General features: G+C 47.7%; 1 protein-coding gene across 1 annotated transcript in view; it reads right to left on the bottom strand.

Annotated features, from left to right (window-relative positions):
- Window positions 1–19,279, bottom strand: part of LOC143766953 (uncharacterized) — a 57,122-nt gene that overhangs the window by 11,753 nt on the left and 26,090 nt on the right. Inside the window, exons 2-6 of the mRNA XM_077254972.1 lie at window positions 16,083–16,232; window positions 15,774–15,953; window positions 15,567–15,690; window positions 15,386–15,483; window positions 15,097–15,187 (exon numbers count right to left, since the gene is read on the bottom strand). Of these exons, the coding sequence (XP_077111087.1) occupies window positions 15,097–15,187; window positions 15,386–15,483; window positions 15,567–15,690; window positions 15,774–15,953; window positions 16,083–16,160 (571 nt within the window). The 5' untranslated portion in view covers window positions 16,161–16,232. The remainder of the gene's footprint in view (window positions 1–15,096; window positions 15,188–15,385; window positions 15,484–15,566; window positions 15,691–15,773; window positions 15,954–16,082; window positions 16,233–19,279) is intronic.

The raw sequence follows: 19,279 nt of genomic DNA, 5'->3' as shown, positions 1-19,279 counted from the left end.
ACCGGCACCCCCGCTAGTTCCACCCTATGCAGCTCTCCAGTCCAGCTCACCCTACATGAGACTCTCGTTAGGAAAAGGAAGTACTCATCCTCGCATCCGCGTACACAGGGTTTGAACGCCCACATTGCTAGACTAATCTCGTTAGAGATGATGCCCTACCTGTTAGTTGAAAGCGAAGCTTTCAAAGCCCTGATGGACTATGCTGTACTACGCTACGAGCTACCCAGTCGACACTTTTTTTCCAGAAAAGCCATCCCAGCCCTCCACCAGCATGTAAAAGACCGCATTGTCCATGCGCTCAGGCAATCTGTCAGTAGAAAGGTGCACCTGACAACAGATGCATGGAGCAGTAGGCATGGCCAGGGGCGTTACGTCTCCATCACGGCACACTGGGTTAATGTGGTGGATGCAGGGTCCACAGGGGACAGTAATATTGGGACAGTTCTGCCTAGCCCACGGTCTAGGAAACAGTTGGCTGTAGGCGTTCGTCACCCCTCCTCCTCCTCGTCCTCCAGCAGAAGCGAGAGCTCGTCCACAGAACGCAGTCGCACGACCACTCCATCCACAGTTGCCACTGTAGCACACGAGGTGTCCGATTATGGAACAGCTAGTAGCAAGCGTCAGCAGGCTGTATTGGCAATGAAGTGTTTGGGCGACAACAGACACACCGCGGAAGTTCTGTCCGAGTTCTTGCAGCAAGAAACTCAGTCATGGCTGGGCACTGTACATCTTGAGGCAGGCCAGGTAGTGAGTGATAACGGAAGGAATTTTATGGCTGTCATAGCCCTTTCACAACTGTAACACATTCCTTGCCTGGCTCACACCTTGAACCTGGTGGTGCAGTGCTTCCTGAAAAGTTATCCGGGGTTACCTGACCTGCTGCTGAAAATGCGCAGACTTTGCTCTCACATCCGCCGTTCGCCCGTACACTCCAGCCGTATGCAGAACCATCAGCGGTCTTTGAACCTTCCCCAGCATCGCCTAATCATCAACGTTGCAACAAGGTGGAACTCCACACTGCACATGCTTCATAGACTGTGCGAACAGAGGCGTGCTGTTATGTATTTGTGGGAGGATACACATACACGGGCAGGCAGATGGATGGCAGACATGGAGTTGTCAGCTGTGCAGTGGTCGAAGCTCCAAGACCTGTGTCAAGTCCTTCAGTGTTTTGAGGAATGCACACGGCTGGTTAGTGCAGACAACGCCATAATAAGCATGAGCATCCCCCTAATGCGTCTGCTGATGCAAAGTTTGACGCACATAAAGGAACAGGCGTCTGCAGCCGAGGACGAGGGAAGTCTTGATGACAGTCAGCCATTGTCTGCTCATGGAAGTCTACAGGACGAGGTGGCGGGCGAAGAGTAGGAGGAGGACGAGGAGGATGATGGGGATGAGTATTTTTGGGATGAGGAAGCTTCTCAGGGGGCAATAGAAACTGCTGGCGGTGCAAGGCCGGGTTCAAGGTTTTTGAGGGAGACAAGTGACGTTGATTTGCCAGAAAGTGCTCCTCAACCCAGCATATGCACTGAGTTGACAACTGGAACATTGGCCCACATGGCGGATTATGCCTTGCGTATCCTCAAAAGGGACCCACGCATTATATAAATGATGACCGATGACGATTACTGGTTGGCCTGCCTCCTTGATCCTCGCTATAAAGGCAAATTGCAAAATATCATGCCACATGAGAACCTCGAACAGATATTGGCAACCAAACAAGCTACTCTTGTAGACCGTTTGATTCAGGCATTCCCAGCACACAGCGCCGGTGATGGTTCTCACACGAGCTGCAGGGGGCAACAGGGCAGAGGTGTTAGAGGTGCACAGATCAGAAGTGGCGTAGGACAGAGGGGTTTTCTGACCAGGTTGTGGAATGATTTCGCAATGACCGCAGACAGGACAGGTACAGCAGCATCCATTCAAAGTGACAGGAGACATTTGTCCAGTATGGTTACTAACTATTTTTCCTCCATTACCGATGTTCTCCCTCAACCGTCATTCCCATTTGATTACTGGGCCTCCAAAATAGACACCTGGCCTGAATTGGCCAAATATGCATTGCAGGAGCTTGCTTGCCCGGCAGCTAGTGTGCTATCAGAAAGAGTATTCAGTGCTGCTGGTTCAATCCTGACCGAAAAAAGGACTCGTCTGGCTACCCAAAATGTTGATGATCTAACCTTCATTAAAATGAACCACTCATGGATTTCAAATTATTTTGCCCCACCTTTCCCGGCTGACACCTAGCTTTCCTGTGAAAAGGTCTTGCTTTGGGACTGGTGTTACTGTTCCAATCTCTTAATTTGCAGCTGCTGTTTGTCCAGCATACGACATGTTTACACCTCCCTAAATGGCCTAACTCCCCCCGCGGGGCCGTGGTCTCGCCACTTGTCGCAAGCACCCGTCAGAGTGCCGTTTGTCTGAAGAGGTGGGTGTGCCCACTTTTGGTCGACAGCACTGGCACTGGGTCCCTCATAGTACAATGAAGTGTCTCTGGCGGTGGTGGCGCGCACCCAATGTCAGACACACCATTGTAACATGAGGGGCCCTGGGCTTGTACCGCCGGCCAGGAGAGAGTGTCCCCCCCCTAAGGTCAAACAGTGCTCTACCACTGGCAAAATTATCTGTCGCTGCTCCACCACTGTTTAGTCTATGCGCTGAAATCCTTCAATGCCTGGCACAGACAATAACAATTTGTTGACATGTATGATGCTAGTTAAAATAGTCAGGGGCCCTGTCCTACATTTACACCAGTAAATACTTTGAGCCCAATTACAATGTCTGAAAGTCAGCATAGAAGCACACCCCTGTACCCTTTTTTTTTGTTTTGTTTTTTTTTTGGGATACATTAACATCAATTTAGGATTTGGGACTCGGAGTACTTACTGTGTCAGACACTCCTTCCAATTGTCCTCTGCTGACCACACCAATGCTGCCTGTGTACCCGTGCCACCTAATGGAAGCTGCATAGAGCCTATTTTATTATTTTAGGCCTAGGAAGTCTGCGGTCCCTCATTCCAATTGTCCTCCGCTGACCACACCAATGCTGCCTGTGTACCCCTGCCACCTAATGGAAGCTGCAAAGAGCCTATTTTATTATTTTAGGCCTAGGAAGTCTGTCTGCGGTCCCTCCTTCCAATTGTCCTCCGCTGACCACACCAATGCTGCCTGTGTACCCCTGCCACCTAATGGAAGCTGCATAGAGCCTATTTTATTATTTTAGGCCTAGGAAGTCTGTCTGCGGTCCCTCCTTCCAATTGTCCTCCACTGACCACACCAATGCTGCCTGTGTACCCCTGACACCTAATGGAAGCTGCATAGAGCCTATTTTATTATTTTAGGCCTAAGAAGTCTGTCTGCGGTCCCTCCTTCCAATTGTCCTCCGCTGACAACACCAATGCTGCCTGTGTACCCCTGTAACCAATTTAAAACTGCATAGAGCCTATTTTATTATTTTAGGCCTAGGAAGTCTGTCTGCGGTCCCTCCTTCCAATTGTCCTCCACTGACCACACCAATGCTGCCTGTGTACCTCTGCCACCTAAAGGAAGCTGCATAGAGCCTATTTTAGTATTTTGGGCCTAGGAAGTCTGTCTGCGGTCCCTCCAATTGTCCTCCGCTGACCACACCAATGCTGCCTGAGTACCCCTGCCACCTAATGGAAGCTGCATAGAGCCTATTTTAGTATTTTGGGCCTAGGAAGTCTGTCTGCGGTCCCTCCTTCCAATTGTCCTCCGCAGAGCACACCAATGCTGCCTGTGTACCCCTGCCACCTAATGGAAGCTGCATAGAGCCTATTTTATTATTTTGGGCCTAGGAAGTCTGTCTGCGGTCCCTCCTTCCAATTGTCCTCCACTGACCACGCCAATGCTGCCTGTGTACCCCTGTAACTAATTTAAAAATGCATAGAGCCAACTTTTTAAGTTAACACATACTACCTTTGTCTGTCTGCGGCGCCACTCAATCACGCTGTCCTCCACTGAAAAAGCTGAACGTCAACCTTCAGGCTCTCATTAAGTAGTTGTTTATATAAGACAGCAGTTGCCCTACTACTTTGGTTGGGGCCTAGTAACGGTGTCTGCCGCTCCTTGGTGTTCTCCTCCTCCTTGGTGTTCTCCTCCAGGCTTCCTTGTCTGAGCTTCAACCTTCAGGCTCTCATTGAGTATTTTTTAATGTCACACTGCAGTTGCCCTACTACTTTGGTTGGGGCCTAGTAACGGTGTCTGCCGCTCCTTGAAGTTCTCCTCCTCCTTGGTGTTCTGCTCCAGGTTTCCTTGTCTGAGCTTCAACCTTCAGGCTCTCATTGAGTATTTTTTAATGTCACACTGCAGTTCCCCTACTACTTTGGTTGGGGCCTAGTAACGGTGTCTGTCGCTCCTTGGTGTTCTCCTCCAGGTTTCCTTGTCTGAGCTTCAATCTTCAGGCTCTCATTGAGTATTTTTTAATGTCACACTACAGTTGCCCTACTACTTTGGTTGGGGCCTAGTAACGGTGTCTGCCGCTCCTTGGTGTTCTCCTCCTCCTTGGTGTTCTCCTCCAGGTTTCCTTGTCTGAGCTTCAACCTTCAGGCTCTCATTAAGTATTTTTTAATGTCACACTGCAGTTGCCCTACTACTTTGGTTGGGGCCTAGTAACGGTGTCTGCCGCTCCTTGGTGTTCTCCTCCAGGTTTCCTTGTCTGAGCTTCAACCTTCAGGCTCTCATTGAGTATTTTTTAATGTCACACTGCAGTTGCCCTACTACTTTGGTTGGGGCCTAGTAACGGTGTCTGCCGCTCCTTGGTGTTCTCCTCCTCCTTGGTGTTCTCCTCCAGGTTTCCTTGTCTGAGCTTCAACCTTCAGGCTCTCATTAAGTATTTTTTAATGTCACACTGCAGTTGCCCTACTACTTTGGTTGGGGCCTAGTAACGGTGTCTGCCGCTCCTTGGTGTTCTCCTCCAGGTTTCCTTGTCTGAGCTTCAACCTTCAGGCTCTCATTAAGTATTTTTTAATGTCACAATGCAGTTGCCCTACTACTTTGGTTGAGGCCTAGTAACGGTGTCTGACGCTCCTTGGTGTTCTCCTCCACTGAACAAAGCAGTGCCGCCTGTTTACTCCCGTTACCAATTTTGAACTTCATTTGGCCCACTTTATTACTTGGGCCTACTAACTGTGTCAGCCCCTCATTACAGTTGTCCTCCACTGAACAAAGCAATGCCCCCTGGTTAGTCCTGTTACCAATTTTGAACTGCATTTAGCCTACTTTATTATTTGGCCGTATATCTGTGTTTCCTCCTCATCCTGCCCATTGCCCAGCCACTGCTAGATGAGTCTGCTGGTACATTGACCCAGACCACTACATTCCCCTTGCACTATACACAGCCAGAATCTGACCCTGCTGAAAGTAAGGTTCCCCTTCCTGCATGCTATACCACCTTACACAGGGACAAAGAGGAAGGGCATACTCATTGGCGACGTCACTGGCACAGGGCCCCTCATAGTACGCAAAAGTGTCGCTGCCGGTGGGAGGCGCCCCCGCCATGCAAACACACCGCTGTACTTTGAGGGGCCCTGTGGCAGTGCCAATGCCAACGAGTGGGCCCCCCCTGCTTGCTCAGGATCACAGCACTTGCAAACTTGACATACATACCTCTCACTGCTCCACCGCCGTGACATAGTCCACGTTTCCAGGGCCCACTAAAAACTTGAACCAGCCCTACCCCCCACAACTTTAGCCAAATGACCCCCAATTTCCAATGCCTAACTATTATTATAAAGTAAATTAAGATTGACAAGCTTCAGTAACAAGAATGGATGTTTTTGCCATTAAAATGGGCATTGTAGGTGTTTTCCTGGCCTCCACTCACTGCCGACTATGCTTCCCCATTGACTTGCATTGGGTTTCATGTTTCGGTCGATCCCTGACTTTTCACGATAATCGGCCGACTTCACTCGACTCGACTTTTGACAAAGTCGGGTTTCGCAAAACCCGACTCGACCCCAAAAAAGTAAAAGTCGCTCAACCCTACTGCAGACCAATCCATCTAAGTCTGCACTCTAAATGACGCTCCTTTCCTTCCGAGCTCTGCCATGCGCTCAAACGGTGGTTCCCCCCCCACATATGGGGTATCAGCATACTCAGGACAAATTGGACAACAACTTTTGGGGTCCAATTTCAACTGTTACCCTTGGAAAAAATACAAAACTGGGGGCTAAAAAATAATTTTTGTGGAAAAAAAGAATTTTTATTTTCATGGCTCTGCGTTATAAACTGTAGTGAAACACTTGGGGGTTCAAAGCTCTCACAACACATCTAGATGAGTTCCTTAGGGGTCTAGTTTCCAAAATGGTGTCACTTGTGGGGGGTTTCAATGTTTAGGCACATCAGTGGCTCTACAAGCGCAACATGGCGTCCCATCTCAATTCCTGTCAATTTTGCATTGAAAAGTCAAACGGCGCTCCTTCCCTTCTGAGCTCTCCCATGCGCCCAAACAGTGGTTTACCCCCACATATGGGATATCAGCGTACTCAGGACAAATTGTACAACAACTTTTGGGGTCCAATGTCTTCTCTTACGGTCATGTCAGACACTGTTCAGACCAGGTCATCTGACAGACAGCGGTAATTCCGCGTTTGACCACTGTTTGCTCATTGGCGTCAGCTAGTTTTCTTCTGGCTGCTCCGGGGTTAATTTATCTGATCCTCGGATTGGAAGAGCTGGGCCAAGCCTGTTATGATCCGGTGACCTTGGAGCCGCATGAGACTTTCTCTGGAGTAGGTGGAACCTGTACTGACCGCAAACCCTAAACTGACACCGCAACTAGAAGTAGCCATGGGGTGTACCTAACACATCCTAGACACAGCCGGAGGACTAAATACCCCTATAGATGGAAATGGGAATTCTATCTTGCCTCAGAGCAGAACCCCAAAGGATAGGCAGCCCCCCACAAATATTGACTGTGAGTATTAGAGGAAAGACACACGCAGGCAGAAAACAGGATTTAGCAAAAGAGGCCACGCTAGCTAAATAGGAAAGGATAGGACAGAATACTAAGCGGTCAGTATTAAAACCCTAAAAATATCCACAGCAGATAATACAAAATTCCACCATCTAACTAAAGATATGGAATGTATATCTGCATCTCCTGAGAATCCAACTTGACTGAAAAAATCCAAACACAGTCTAAGCTGTACAAGAAAAAACAATGAATAGCACTGAATTGTAAAGCACACCGCATGTGTGCTGCAGAAACAAAAACCAGTCACTTATCTTTGCTGATTTGGAAGCAGAGCAGGAGGAACCAGACAGAGATGCAAAACCTCCAAGAACTATGGACAACTGGCAAGGGCTAATGAATCCTGCACACCTAAATACCCCAGTCAGAGCTGCAATCAGCAGGGACACCTGCCCAGGATTGCAACCCAGGGACAACTGTATTACCACCAACAACCACCGAAGGGAACCCAAGAGCAGAATTCACAACACATGCCCATTTCCTTTAAATGGTTCTCCAGATCTTTGGGCGTCGCCGATTATAGCTTCTGTCTTCCTTAGTTATCTCGGTCCGGAGTGGAGAGCTGGTTGTTGGAGAATCGTTGCTGGTGGTGTATTTTCCTTTGTCTTATTTACTCCTTCCTATATTTGTATTTATTTTGCCCTGCACATTTATAGTGTATTCCTGATTGACTGCGGCGTGGTGTATATTTTCCTTTATCCTTGTTTGTTATTACTGTGGGTATTGGTCTATTGCATTCACTGGGTGGTGGGCGGTGGTGTTCAGTCTAGGGCTGAATCAGGAGTCAGGGTGAGGGTGGAGGCCTGGACATGCACACCTTCAGTGTAAACTTCAGGTAGAGGGTCAGACAGGGTTTCCCGAGTCTGAGGGAAATTGCAGGGGCCCGGGTTATTAGCTCTCGCCCTCCTTGTCTCCCCGTGACATTATAATCAGCCTAACAACAAAAAAAAAGAAAGGGGTTCCTTTTTTTTTTCTCCTCTGTGTTTTGTCATGGATCCCATGACTTCCATAACCTGCCAGTTGGAGGCGCTGTCCCTACAGGTCACTGAGTTGAGGGGAGCAGTGCAGCAACAGGGACTAGCAGTATCTAATATACAGGCTGGCGCGACAGGAGGAGTTAATGAGCCCAAGTTTCCTTTGCCTGAAAAATTTGCTGGGGAACGCAGTAAATTTGTTTCTTTTCGTGAAGCTTGCAAACTGTATTTCCGTATGCGCCCGATCTCCTCTGGTAATGAGGCTCAACGTGTGGGCCTGGTGTTGTCATTATTAAGCGGGGATCCCCAAGCATAGGCATTTTCGTTGCCGTCGGATTCAGCTGCATTTAACTCAGTGGAGAGTTTCTTTTCTGCTCTAGGACACATTTACGACGATCCAGACAGAATGGCTCTAGCAGAATCTAAGTTACGCACTATTTGCCAGGGGGAGCGTGTTGCAGAAGACTACTGTTCTGATTTTCACCGCTGGGCGGTTGACACTCAGTGGAATGAGCCAGCATTGCGGAGTCACTTTATTCATGGAGTTTCTAATAGGGTTAAAAAAGCCCTTTTGATGTATGAGACTCCGGCTTCACTAGATTCCGCTATGAGTCTTGTGGTCCGCATTGATCGCCGTTTGCGTCAGGGGAATCATGAGACGCCGCCTGTGGGTGAAGGTTTAGGTTCACGTGTGGTTGCTGCAGGTGAGCCCATGGAATCTATGCAAATCGCAGGGGTGTCACATGTTAAGAATCGTACCCCTGTACTCAGGAAGCAGGGAGCCTGTTTTTTCTGCGGTAAAACTGGTCATTTTATTAATATCTGTCCTCTGCTGTTAAAGAAAAACGCAACGGCGGAAAACTTCTGAGATCAGAGGGTGTGGAGGAGTCCAATCTGAGCTTATGTATATCCTCCATGATGATTTCTCAGTGCATGCTCCCTGCCAAAGTTGTTGTCGCTGGCAGAGAGATACCAATCACCATTTTTGTGGATAGTGGTTCCGCCACAAATCTCATTGATGAGGAGTTTGCGCGCACTGCTGGTTTTAAGATTGAAAAACTACCTCATCCTATCCGTGTGGTCACCATCAATTCTGCTCCTCTTCCACAGGGGGAGATTACTGAATTCGTGGCTGAGGTTAAACTCCACATTGGGGTTCTTCATTTCGAGCAGGTCACATGTAAGGTGCTCAGGACTCTTCCGGCACAATTGGTTCTGAGTTTTCCATGGTTGTCTACACACAACCCGGTGATTGACTGGAAAACTCAGGACATAATCCAGTGGAGTGATTTCTGTCAGGAGAATTGCCTGGCCACATGTGTGTCCGCTGTGACTTCATGCGTTCCTGAGTCACTTCAGGATTATGCGGATGTGTTCTCTGAGAAGGGTTGTTCAGAGTTGCCGCCACACCACTCCTATGACTGTTCTATCAGGTTTAAACCAGGGGCCAAGTTGCCTAAAGCAAGGATGTTCAACATCTCCGGTCCGGAGAGACAAGCGCTCAAGGGTTACATTTCTGAAAGTTTGAGCAAAGGGCACATCAGGCCGTCATCCTCGCCGGTGGCAGCAGGGTTCTTCTTCGTGAAGAAGAAAGATGGCGAATTACGCCCGTGCTTGGATTTCAGGGAGTTGAACCAGGTTACGGTTCATGATCCATACCCTATGCCACTGATACCTGACTTGTTCAACCAGGTGGCAGGTGCTAAGTGGTTTACCAAGCTTGACCTCAGGGGGGCGTACAACCTCATAAGAGTCCGTCAAGGTGATGAGTGGAAGACGGCTTTTAATACCCCTGAGGGTCATTTTGAAAATTTGGTGATGCCTTTTGGGTTAACTAACGCACCTGCAGTGTTCCAACATTTCATCAATGATGTGTTCTCGCATGTTTTGGGGAAATTCGTTATCGTGTACCTAGATGACATCCTCATATACTCTTGCGACCGTGATGCTCATTTAGATCATGTCAGGCAGGTGTTACAGCTTCTCAGAGAGAATAAGCTGTATGCTAAACTTGAGAAATGTGTATTTTTTGCTCAAGAGTTGCCGTTCTTGGGTTATATTGTGTCTGCTTCTGGTTTTAAAATGGACGCCGCTAAGGTGCAAGCGGTGCTGCATTGGGAACGTCCTGATAACCTGAAAGCACTTCAGCGGTTCCTTGGGTTTTCTAACTACTATAGGAAATTTATCAAGGATTTCTCTATCATTGCTAAACCGCTAACTGACATGACTAAAAAGGGTACCAATTTCTCCGTTTGGCCTGAGGCTGCTGTTCGCGCATTTGAATTTTTCAAGAACAGTTTTGTTTCAGCCCCCATTCTTGTGCAGCCAGACGTATCTAAACCCTTTGTCGTGGAAGTCGATGCGTCTGAGGTTAGTACCGCCGCCACACCATCTCAAGGCTCATCCTTGAGTGGTTTGCGTCCGTGCGCCTATTTCTCAAAAAAACTGTCGTCCGCTGAACGTAACTACGATATCGGCAACAGGGAGTTGTTGGCTATTAAGTTGGCCTTTGAGGAATGGCGACACTTCTTGGAGGGGTCGGTACATCAGGTCACTGTTATTACCGACCATAAGAATCTGCTGTATTTGGAGTCTGCCAAGCGTCTGTCTCCCAGGCAGGCTCGCTGGGCATTGTTTTTCACGCGGTTCAACTTTGTTGTCACTTACAGACCAGGGTCTAAAAGCACTAAGGCGGATGCTCTGTCCAGGTGTTTTCCGGGGGGAGAACCTCGGGAGGATCCAGTACCCATCCTCCAAAAGGGTGTTGTGGTTTCGGCTCTCACTACCGAGGTTGAGGCTGAGTTTGCCGAGGCTCAGGAGGAGGTACCATCTGAGCTTCCCATCAACAAAACATTTGTACCGCTTCATCTCCGCCTAAAGGTGTTGGCGGAGCATCATGACACTGTCCTGGCTGGCCACCCAGGGGTTAGAGGTACTTTGGAGTTGGTGTCACGTCGGTTTTGGTGGCCCAAAGTCCGACAGGACGTGGTCTCATATGTGTCAGCTTGCACCACGTGCGCTAGGGCGACGACGCCCCGCTCCCGTCCTGTTGGCACACTACTTCCTCTGGAGGTACCTAGTAAGCCATGGACGGAAATCTCCATGGATTTCATCACTGATTTGCCTCCCTCAGCTGGGAACACGGTCATTTTGGTGATTTGGGATCGGTTTTCAAAGATGTCGCACTTTGTGTCTTTGCCTTCTTTACCTAACGCAAAGACTCTTGCTCAGGCGTTTGTGCAGGAGGTGGTCAGGCTTCATGGAGTTCCGTCTGACATCGTGTCAGATAGGGGTACTCAGTTTGTAGCAAAATTTTGGAAAGCATTTTGCTCACGGCTGGGGATCAAGTTGTCTCATTCGTCTGCGTTTCATCCCCAGTTGAATGGTCAGACCGAGCGTATGAACCAAAATTTGGAGCAGTATTTGCGCTGCTTTGTCTCTGCTAACCAGGAGGAGTGGTCTACCTTTCTTCCTTTGGCTGAGTTTGCCATCAATAATCACCGCCAGGAGTCGTCTGGGGAGTCTCCGTTTTTTTGTGTTTACGGGCTACATCCTCAGTTTTGTACGTTGAGTCAGAGAGGCTCTTCCGGCGTTCCGGAGGAGGACCAGTTAGGAGCACAATTGTCATCAGTCTGGAGGAGAGTGAAACAGCGCCTGTTGAGTGTGGGTGCTAGGTACAAACGTGTGGCTGACATTAGGCGTGTGCCAGGTCCGGACCTGAGTGTGGATGACTGGGTGTGGTTATCCACAAAAAACATAAGACTCAAGACACCATCCCTTAAATTGGGTCCTCGGTTTATTGGTCCATTTAGGGTCACCGCCGTCATTAACCCAGTAGCGTACCGATTGGAGCTCCCTACGGTGTATAAAATACACAACGTGTTCCACAAGTCTCTTCTTAAGAAGGTGGTGGGTTCTGTGGACGCGGCGCCTATGCCACCTCCAGTCTTGGTGGATGGTAACCTAGAATTTGAAGTCTCCAGGGTGGTTGACTCTCGTGTGGTGCACCGCACTTTACAATATTTGGTACACTGGCGTGGTTATGGGCCTGAAGAGAGGCCCTGGGTACCAGCCTCGGACATTCATGCGGATCGGCTGGTCAGGTGTTTTCATCGTCGCCATCCGGACAAGCCGGGTCCTGTAGGCCGTGAGGGCCCTGGGGTCCCTCGTAGAAGGCGGGGTACTGTCATGTCAGACACTGTTCAGACCAGGTCGTCTGACAGACAGCGGTAATTCCGCGTTTGACCACTGTTTGCTCATTGGCGTCGGCTAGTTTTCTTCTGGCTGCTCCGGGGTTAATTTATCTGATCCTCGGATTGGAAGCTGGGCCATGCCCATTTGCTTTAAATGGTTCTCCAGATCGGTTCTCCAGATCTTTGGGCGTCGCCGATTATAGCTTCTGTCTTCCTTAGTTATCTCGGTCCGGAGTGGAGAGCTGGTTGTTGGAGAATCGTTGCTGGTGGTGTATTTTCCTTTGTCTTATTTACTCCTTCCTATATTTGTATTTATTTTGCCCTGCACATTTATAGTGTATTCCTGATCCTTTATCCTTGTTTGTTATAACGGTGGGTATTGGTCTATTGCATTCACTGGGTTGTGGGCGGTGGTATTCAGTCTAGGGCTGAATCAGGAGTCAGGGTGAGGGTGGAGGCCTGAACATGCACACCTTCAGTGTAAACTTCAGGTAGAAGGTCAGACAGGGTTTCCCTAGTCTGAGGGAAATTGCAGGGGCCCGGGTTATTAGCTCTCGCCCTCCTTGTCTCCCCGTGACACTTACCCTTGGGAAAATAAAAATTTTGGGGCGAAAAGATCATTTTTGTGAAAAAATATGATTTTTTATTTTTACAGCTCCGCATTATAAACTTCTGTGAATCACTTAATGGGTCAAAGTGCTCACCACACATCTAGATAAGTTCCTTAGGGGGTCTAGTTTCCAAAATGGTGTCATTTGTGGGGGGTTTCAATGTTTAGGCACATCAGGGGCTCTCCAAACGCAACATGGCGTCCCATCTCAATTCCTGTCAATTTTGCATTGAAAAGTCAAATGGTGCTCCTTCACTTCCGAGCTCTGCCATGCGCCCAAACAGTGGTTTACCCCCACATATGGGGTATCGGCGTACTCAGGACAAATTGTTCAACAACTTTTGTGGTCCATTTTCTCCTGTTACCCTTGGTAAAATAAAACAAATTGGAGCTGAAGTTAATTTTTTGTGAAAAAAGATAAATGTTCATTTTTATTTAAACATTCCAAAAATTGCTGTGAAACACCTGAAGGGTTAATAAACTTCTTGAATGTGGTTTTGAGCATCTTGAGGGGTGCAGTTTTTAGAATGGTGTCACACTTGGATATTTTCTATCATATAGACCCCTCAAAGTGACTTCAAATGTGATGTGGTCCCTAAACAAAAATGGTGTTGTAAAAATGAGAAATTGCTGGTCAACTTTTAACTCTTATAACTCCCTAACAAAAAAAAATTTGGGTTCCAAAATTGTGCTGATGTAAAGTAGACATGTGGGAAATGTTACCTATTAAGTATTTTGTGTGACATATCTCTGTGATTTAATTGCATAAAAATTCAAAGTTGTAAAATTGCGAAATTTTGAAAAATTTTCACCAAATTTCCATTTTTTTCACAAATAAACGCAGGTAATATTAAAGAAATTTTACCACTATCATGAAGTACAATATGTCACGAGAAAACAATGTCAGAATCACTGGGATCCGTTGAAGAGTTCCAGAGTTATAACCTCATAAAGGGACAGTGGTCAGAATTGTAAAAATTGGCCCGGTCATTAACGTGCAAACCACCCTTGGGGGTAAAGGGGTTAATGACAGAAAAACCCACAATGGTCACAGAATTAACTTGAATCTGACAAAAGTAATAAATCAAAAATCTATGAAAATGAACAAATGAAAGTCAGACATTGCTTTTCAACCAGGCTTCCATAGAATAAAAAAAAAATAAAACTCAAGAAATGGGCCTGGACAGAAATGATGGTACCCTTAACTTAACATCTTCATGACCGTCAACAGTAGATAACTGTTTATCTACCATCTGTCTACGGTCGGCAGTTTTGGGCTCACTGGGACCTCCACATACCTTATAACGATGGGATTCTGGCGCACAACGCTTCTTGTGACCCCGATCTCATTGAGACCTGATTGGTTCAGGTCCTGATGATGTCAACGTCACACCAGCCAATGAGACAAATCACTAGGAAAGTTTGTTGTAGCAACGAACTTCCCTGGGCGAGCTGCCTCATAAAAACCCTATTTCTCCTCAGATCTCTTGTCAGTGAGAGATTAGAGGAGAAACAGTGTTACAAGTGCTGGCAGGTTAGGGTTAGTGTTATAGTTGTTATAGTTAGGGTTAGTGTTGGGGCTAAAGCTGGGTTACTATTAGGCTAAAGTTAGGGTTAGAGTTTATTCTAAAGTTAGGGTTAGGCTTAAGAATTAGGCTTCTCTCAATTGTCTCCCCAATAATTTGGTCACGTCAATCACGTCACGTTAGAGTTTTCTATTTCCGGAAAAAACAAACAATAAAATGGCCCTTCAGTATTATAGTGCATAGGAGGCTTATGCACTTTTATGTTCTGACAGTGAAGAAAGTGCAGTGTCAGATGGCGATGTGGGTCTCAAGGGCTTTAGTAGCAGCGACAGACATAGCTACGAAATGAGCAGTGATTCTGGTCCATCTTCACACACAAGGATCAGTACAACAAGAAGGACAAATAGCGAGAAATGTCTCCAACTCAGGGAACAATGCCCAGTACTAGCGCTGTCCCTAGTCCTCGTGAATTGGTGCACACCAATGTCCAAGGGGCTTTGCCTCTTGATGTAGCATTTCCCAGATGGGGGGCTTCGGATTCGGCTGCTCCATTCATCCCTAATTTTAATGCCATTCCTGGTATAAATGTGGAGGTGGAAAATTTTGGACCAATTATTTTTTTAAATTTATTTCTGACAGATAGAGCATAGTGTCCTACAAACAAATATAAATGCATCCCAATTCACCAGCCAGAATCCATGGTAATCATGGTAATACGGCCGGACTACACAACCGATAAAGCAGCCACAGCCGGTGATGAGAAGAATCTGTGACCTCTCTGCATTTAGTGGTTACTACTCACCTGGGCAGTCATATGTAGGAATCTCCTCTTTACACCGCTCATCACCCCTCACATATGTCTCTGTAGTATTAATATGGGTCAGATCTTCACCCTGAAACAAATAGTGTAAAAGTCACCGACAGATGGAGAAGTCCCATCTATGATCAGCTCTAATCCTGCCATCTCCACCGTTCTCATTACACAAGTATAAAACATATAATACTGGTAGATAAAACAAGACTGAGCACAAGACCTTCACCGGCGTCTACACATCATAGGGGAGATCTCCTGACACCTTCTCTCCATCTACCTGATGATCCTGAGGAGCATTGGGATCTTCTTGGTTACAGTCCTGTGGAAGAAGAGGACGGGGACATCTCTCTGGTGTTGTCCTCTTACTGGATAGATCTGGAGGAAACACATACAGGGAGTGAATTCATTCTTTACATACAGGTAATTATAGGCCATGTGTATTTAGTCCTGTCTATTACCTGGAGATGTGAGGGGCTGGGGAACCTCCATTATGACGTTCTTGTACAGATCTCTGTGTCCTTCTAAATACTCCCACTCCTCCATGGAGAAATAGACAGCGACATCCTGACACCTTATAGGAACCTGACACATACAATGATACCGTCATCCCCCCGATCCCTTCATAGTGTTACTGTATAATGTCCCAGCATTCCCAGCCGTGTCACCTCTCCAGTCAGCAGCTCAATCATCTTGTAGATGAGTTCTAGGATCTTCTGGTCATTGATGTCCTCATGGATCAGGGTGTGAGGTGGAGGCCCCATGATTGGGCTCCGGGGTCTTCCCCATCCCTCAGACACAGGGTCCTGACCGCGATCACTAGAGGTCTTCTTCACCACTGTGTAATCCTGGTTATGGAGAGACACATTAATAAATCTCACTACAGACATTTCCAGAGTCCTCACCTCTCCAGTTCTGTCCATCTGTTATTCCCATAGATAAGAATGATGTAATGTGACGTCATCAGAATCTCTCACCTCTCCAGTAAGCCGGAAGAGGATCTCTAGGGTGAGGTGTAATATCCTCTCCGCCATCTTGTCTCTGTCCATATCCATCTGTGATGGGTAAATCAGGAAAATTCTCTTTTGTAGAAGATCTTCACTGAGAGGATCCGATATTGTAGAGACCTGAATGAGAAGATGAGCCGATGTAACATCATAAGAATCCTGTGTAATAATACAATTACTGGAGATAATAAGGGAAACATATGAGGAGATTTATTATTTTACAGTATTTAGTTTCCTTCTTTACATCTACTAATAAATCCTATATATTTAGGCCACAGACAACAAGCAGTTTCCTCCTCGGAGTCGGCAGCTGAATACGTTTCTCATAGACTCATCTTCCATAACGCTAATTCTCGTCTCATTTACCGACCCTGGAATCGGCATTAGCAATACTGCAGGAGATATTCATTACACGCGACATGAGAAATAACTACTTCATGATGAGGACGACATCTTCATCTTCTACTACGGCTCTAGAGACATATTTGGCCAGAGTCGGTCACTGACTCCATCACCACCGGCCGTCTATATGAAGGTTTCCCGTCTTCCCCGCACTGTAATCTTCTATCACGTTAGACCTCAGATGTGACAGAGTTTGGCTGAATGCCCCCCGCCCCCAAGTACTGGATAGTATGGGGCGGCCTAGTTATTACGGTACTTACATGCCTAATAATGGTGTCTGGGCTGCAATGTATGAAGGTCTATTAGGCCGGGCCAGAGGCAGCGTCCAATAAGTTACCTTTTACCGCCCCCATACACATTAGACTAAAGGTCCATGAAATCACTGATTTCGGGGGTTTGGGCGACTATATAATGTATTTGGGGCCTCCCGACAGATGATGTCAGGGCAGAGAAGGATCTGACATCCTGAATTTCAGAGGATAATACGTTTGTTCCTCCTGTAGATAATCCTCCGCTAGAGGAGTCTGGAGGCAACTCTCTCAGGCTACTTTCACACTAGCGTCGGTACAGGGCCGTCGCGCTGCGTCGGCCCGACGTACTGATGCATACTCTGAGAAAAATGCCCGATGTGGGCAGCGGAGCAGTCTTTAGACGCTTCCGCTGCCTCATTGTAAGGTCCGGGGAGGCGGGGGCGGAGTTTCGGCCGCACATGCACGGTCGAAAATGACGGCCTCGACGCACCAAAAAACGTTACATGCAACGTTTTTTGGTGCCGACGGTCTGACGCAACCGTCGCACGACGGTTGCGACGTGTGGCAATGCGTCGCTAATGTTAGTCTATGGGGAAAAAACACATCCTGCAGACAACTTTGCAGGATGCGTTTTTTCCCCTGAACGACGCATTGTGACGTATTGCAAACGACGCTAGTGTGAAAGAGGCCTCATACAGACCGCAGGAAAGCTGGAATATTTGTGTGTATGGGGGAGTCGGGAGAGATGGCCGTCTGCCAAATGACCGTTCAGCCAACTCTTATCTCATGTGTATGGGGCCGTTAGTATTACACTGACAGCAGTGATGATACACGGCACTACAGTAGTACAGGGCATCACCGGAGCCATCAGAGGCTTGTATGTTGTGTGGTCGCACTGATCAGAGGGGTTTAACAAAGGGTTAAAGCGAAAAACATCATAGTTTCAGCAACAAGAAATATCCGTCACTATATGGAAAGCAGAGTCACTGCACAATGTTAGTTACGTCTCGTCCATAACTACTTTATTATACTCTATTATCCTGTACACAGTGGAGGAGATAGAAACCACAGGTCCGACAGCAACAGCTGGAATTGGGCCCTCTATCTATTATCTATCTATCTATATAAAGCTGAGTGTATGTATGTATGCATGTATGCATGTATGTGTCAAGCCACACACATTCCACATAGCAACCAATCACTGAGCATCTTTCATTTCACCAGAGCTGTTTAAAAGAAGATGAGCTGTGATTGGTTGCTAGTGCAGCGCCCCAGAGTCCTGGTCATTGCAGTAATGTCATTCTTCCACCAGGGGGAGTGATATTATGTCTGATTGATGGCACTAAAGGAGTTCACCCTACCAGGTATCACAAACCATTCACTACACTTCACACTCCAGGCCACCAGGGGGAGCCTTGCTCCTATCTAGTAGGGCAATCCTTACAGAAGGGTAAAACTGGTGGGCTGGATAGAAAGTTAGAGAGAAGCTGTCTGGGCTTTGCCCAGGCAATACCTGTCAGGCAGACAGGGGGAAAGGAGGAACATCTGAGCTGCAGACAGAGGGTCCCTGTCAGGGGTGGGATCCTGCAGAGGCCTAGCGAGACGGAAAGCTACGGAGCTTCGCCTGCCCCACGTGCGGCAGTATCCTAAGGAAGGACACGAAGAGAACTGTATTGTAGAGAGTGAGAAACGAAGTCACAGCACAAGGAGAAAACACCGGGAGGAGTCCTTCCCTGAGACAGGCAGCCTCCTTCTGAGGCGCGTAGCCGTTGGTCGGAACACCAAGGGAGTAATAGGCTCTACACATTACTTCAAACTACGGCAGGACAGTCAATTCCAAGTTGGCTGCCCGACCTTAATACCTAAGAAGACAAGGTGGCAACTTGTGGGGGTCGGGGCGTCTCTAGGGTCCCTATAAACAAGCCAAGCCATCAGTCATACGGGTTTGTCCTATCCATACCATCTGGGGGACAGAGAGGAAGAAATAACATCTAGAACAACTATAAGAGTTGTGAGGACCTTACCGAGAAGCTCAGCAGGGAGGTACTACAACACACAGGCGCTAGTAGGAAGGCTACTGATTTCTACCTGGATAAGGGGACTCTGGATTTGGCTTCGGACCGGCCGGACTCTGCCTGCCCTGTGATCTGTACCCTGGACTGTGGACGCTGATGTCTTCAGTAAAGGTAAAGAGACTGCAACCTTGTGTCCTCATTATTCCCTGCGCCTTACATCATCCACCATCACTGTCTACACATCTGGGAAGCCCTGGGGACACACTTCACCTGTAGGAAGGTATACCATCTAGCTGCCACTCCATCACCCCAGCGGACCCCTAAGCAGCGTCAGTCGCCCTGACCGAATACCACAGGTGGCGCCACGAACATTATTCCTATACAAATTATCCTAAATATTCTCCCTTATATTGGACGCCCCTCAAAGGGCCACGGACCGGGTCGGGCCACCGTAAAACCCCCCTGAGAATCAAAGGACCCGGTGTAACAGGCCAGATTA

Source organism: Ranitomeya variabilis, chromosome 4, assembly GCF_051348905.1.
Source record: "Ranitomeya variabilis isolate aRanVar5 chromosome 4, aRanVar5.hap1, whole genome shotgun sequence".
In the NCBI taxonomy this organism is placed as follows: Eukaryota; Metazoa; Chordata; class Amphibia; order Anura; family Dendrobatidae; genus Ranitomeya; species Ranitomeya variabilis.
The sequence above is the reverse complement of the archived record's forward strand: the minus strand, read 5'-3'. Positions and strand labels throughout refer to the sequence as shown.